Source organism: Ipomoea triloba, chromosome 15 (assembly GCF_003576645.1).
Source record: "Ipomoea triloba cultivar NCNSP0323 chromosome 15, ASM357664v1".
NCBI lineage: Eukaryota > Viridiplantae > Streptophyta > Magnoliopsida > Solanales > Convolvulaceae > Ipomoea > Ipomoea triloba.
In genome coordinates this window covers 5,855,485-5,859,443 of record NC_044930.1, presented here as the reverse complement: position 1 = coordinate 5,859,443, position 3,959 = coordinate 5,855,485, and the positions used below count along the sequence as shown (strand labels likewise).

The window sequence follows — 3,959 nt, the reverse complement described above, 5'->3', positions numbered from 1 at the left end:
TTTAAAAACCCCCCCCCCCCCCTCCTTTGTCCTTCTTTCATTCTTTTTTAAAAATTTCTTTTTCAATATTGTAATATTCTTTTTATTAGACTAAGGGGAATTCTTGAGATACTGAAATTTGACAAATTTCCCTTTCTAGGAACTTTCAGGAAGTGATGTTTTATATTAAACCCCAATACTAGTTCATCTTACATGTGATTGACAAAGTAGGATGACAATCTGATATGTTTTGCAGGTGTAGGGATCATGCACCAGAAGATGTACCAGTGGCACTAAACCAAACTCTGCAAGACTGGCAACTTGATTACATTGATTTGTACCTTGTATGTACTCCACAGATATTTTCAGTTTCCTTCACCTTTGTGGCATTCACAAGTTTCAGTTAGTTCAATTTTTTCTTGTATTCTTTTTATCTTTCTGAAATTGCTATATATTGAAGTTTCAATAGTTGTCATTGGATTATTTTCTGAAATTGAAATTCAATGATACTCTAGAATATTTAGGCATGCAAAAGAATTTTTATAATAGGATTAGTTATTTGCATGGCAATCTAAATTCTTGCATGAAAATTGTTGCTGGGTAAAAGTTCGAATATAATGAATATGCTCTGTTTTATTATTTCATGTGCTCACTACAGATCTTGCTTCTTTCTCTCACTCGCTCTCTCTAATAGCTAATTTTGTTACTTTTTAAAGATCCATTGGCCTGTCCCGATGAAGAAGGATTCTGTAGGCTTTGCACCTGAATACCTTATTCCAGCAAATATACCTGCTACATGGAAAGCAATGGAGGCACTATACGATTCTGGTAAGGCCCGAGCTATTGGGGTGAGTAATTTCTCGACAAAGAAGCTGGGGGATCTTTTGGAAGTTGCTCGTGTTCCTCCTGCTGTTAACCAGGTTGAATGCCATCCTTCATGGCAGCAAGCCAAACTGCGAGAGTTCTGTAAATCCAAAGGAGTTCACCTCTCTGTGAGTTTACTATTCAAATATTTCTTACACAAAGGTCCCAGTGGTTTGTTCAAGGGAAAACAGTTTACTTCATCATTTCAGTTGATCATTATGGTGATTGGTGATTAATGTATTGTAATTGTTCCAAACTTTGCTTATTGCATTTTTCTTTCAGGCATATTCACCATTGGGTTCTCCGGGCACTACATATATCAAGAGTAATGTACTTAATGAGCCTGTTGTGCTTTCTGTTGCTGAGAAATTGGGTAAGACCCCTGCCCAGGTTTGTCTTCGCTGGGGCTTGCAGATGGGAAACAGTGTACTTCCAAAAAGTACAAATGAAGGACGTATCAAACAGAACTTTGACGTCTTTGACTGGTCTATACCTGATGACTTGATGGCCAAGTTCTCTGAAATTGAGCAGGCAAGTGTTTTCTTAATTCTTTGTCTTAATACATTAAGATAATACATTTCCTTTATTTTAATTAATTGATTATTTACTTCTTCAACACACAAAACAAAAGGAAACTTGATTGAAGTATAATATGTTCTATGCTCTTTGCCGACTGTTTTAAATGGATGATCTAAAATCTTGCATCCATGCAGAAGTTATTGTAATGGTATCTTTCATTTTGTTTTTTGTTTTTTTGTATTGTGGTGCCTGCTCTCCCTCCCCCGAGCAACCCACCCCCCAAAAAACAAATATATTGCTAGTATATGCATAAAAATTGTTAGATTATGCAATAACCCTTTTTTATATTTCAATGATGAACCTTGTCCACTTAAGAAGTTATTTTTAGATTGTGCAAATTGTCTTTTCAAAGGAGGAATTATTATTTGTTTATAGCATGCAGAAAAGTATTTGGTATTTCCAATGTCAAATTTCCATATGAATCATATATAAGCCATTAAAATATAATAGAATGCATATGTATTAGAATATGATGAATGCTATTTATAAATCTTTGCAGGCAAGGCTGATTAGAGGCACATCATTTGTGAGTGACACTTACGGCTCATACAAAAATGTTGAAGAACTGTGGGATGGTGAAATCTAAGCTTAATAATGACAGCTGATCGGACATTTGCAAATTATCAAACAGGAAAGTATTGTTGATCGCCAGTCTTACTAGTTATCATCTCATAATAAGTAGTTTTTCTCCTTTCTATTAATGGCTAGGGCTGCAGAGCCTAATGTATCGAGATTCCTCTCAAGATATTATGCTTTTAAACAATGTTTCACTTTTGCTTTGGACACTTCATTGTTTAATTTGGCATATTGCCACTTGCCAATGCATTTTAAATATCTTCTATTTATTCTTAGAATGAAGGGTAGGAAGGGGCCGGGTTATCAACAGAACATAGACACAATATAATGTATGTGTATCTAGGCCCTATAGTTAATTTGCAACGATTGCCAGGGTCTTACCATTGTTTTCGTGTAAAAAATCAAGACTTGTGTTCTTTAAGTGCACTTTTCCTTGCCAAAGCAATGCCTGCTGTGTTGCCCAATACTAGCAGCGTGGGACATTGCAAGTGAAGGGCAACTGGATTCAAGTTGTATGTTTTTAGTTTTCAGTTTTTAATTCAATTTTGAGTGATTATTTAAAATCCATTATTTATAAAATCTTTGGATATTTTCAATTTGAAAGAATACATATAACTTGCAAGCATAGAAGATTAATCCGTTCTTATTTCAAATAGATTTTGTGATATTTAACTATTTATAAATGATTTATAGGGTGTGTTTGGTTAGCTTGGAATGAGAATCAAATACTTGGTAATGATATTGAGTTGTGATGAAAGTATTTTGCATGTTTGGTAGTAGGGTGGAGTTTGAATGATTATTAATATTAATATTGATGTTTGGTTATGTATGACCCAACCTAATAATGAGAATAAAGATTTTAAATATACAAAAACAAAAATCAAAGCAATTGATTCTAATGTAATGACATCTAAAATACTAAAAAAAAAAAAAAAAAAAAAGATGTAGTGAGGAGGTCACAGATTGTGTGGTGATGAGGGATAAGATGAAATGATACATGCTTTTAATTATTTAATTTTTTATATATATTAATTAATGTTTTTGAAATAATTTTAAAATTTTTTAACAAATGCAAAATTTTAATTTAATGATAGTGAATTGATATAAAATATGAATCTTTGAGAATATCACAAACATTTTAGTACAATCATTTTAGTTTATATTGGGAAGGATCGAAATTGTTTAGTCAAAATAAATTCGGGCATTATATTGTTGCAGATTTATTGGATATTATTATTATTATTATTATTATTTTGGCACTTTAACTCATATTGTTGAAGATTTACCGAATATTTTAATTTTTTTTTTTTTACATTTTAGCTCATGAAACAAAGAGTAATTAAATTTTTTATCATTATATCTTGAGAATTAAAAAGTTTCTATTTAAATGTTAACCATGTTATATTTATTTTAATGAATTAATTTTAAAATTTCTCTCTCTCTATATATATATAAAATAAACAATAAAATTTGAATAGGGGTCAATTGACCCCACTCAAATCCATTAATGTCATCGTCAGCATGGCAAATGTTGGTTTGAAAAAAAAAAAAACTACAACGAAGAAAGTCTTGCAATGAATTTTTTACCATCAATGAATGAAAGTATGGGAATGTGTTAACGATATTCACAGCCAAAATAAAAAGTATTATTAATAGCATCTCAATAACACTATTTAATTTAGATATGTCCTCAACATTTTTGAAAATAAAGCCTTACATGATAGATTAATTGGACTACAATCTATCAAATTTTCAGCTAACATTGTCAAAACAAAGCCTCATCTCTCTAATATATTTGGTATTTGTAGAATCAGCAATTTGCCTTGTGACTTGTGACGATTAATATGATTGAATGGTAGGATGAAGGATAATATATAGCAAAAATACAACAATGTTAATTATTTTGCTGTTTGAGATTGCATCATGATGCTCCCACTCGTAAGCCATAAACCTTCATCTGT

The 3,959-nt window shown here is 31.5% G+C and overlaps 1 protein-coding gene across 1 annotated transcript in view; it reads left to right on the top strand.

Annotated features, from left to right (window-relative positions):
* LOC116007538 (NADPH-dependent aldo-keto reductase, chloroplastic-like) overlaps nucleotides 1–2,254 on the top strand; it is a 4,720-nt gene extending 2,466 nt beyond the window's left edge. The window contains exons 4-7 of the mRNA XM_031248248.1: nucleotides 236–323; nucleotides 696–971; nucleotides 1,126–1,374; nucleotides 1,922–2,254. Of these exons, the coding sequence (XP_031104108.1) occupies nucleotides 236–323; nucleotides 696–971; nucleotides 1,126–1,374; nucleotides 1,922–2,008 (700 nt within the window). The 3' untranslated portion in view covers nucleotides 2,009–2,254. The remainder of the gene's footprint in view (nucleotides 1–235; nucleotides 324–695; nucleotides 972–1,125; nucleotides 1,375–1,921) is intronic.
* The last annotated feature ends 1,705 nt before the right edge of the window (nucleotides 2,255–3,959 follow it).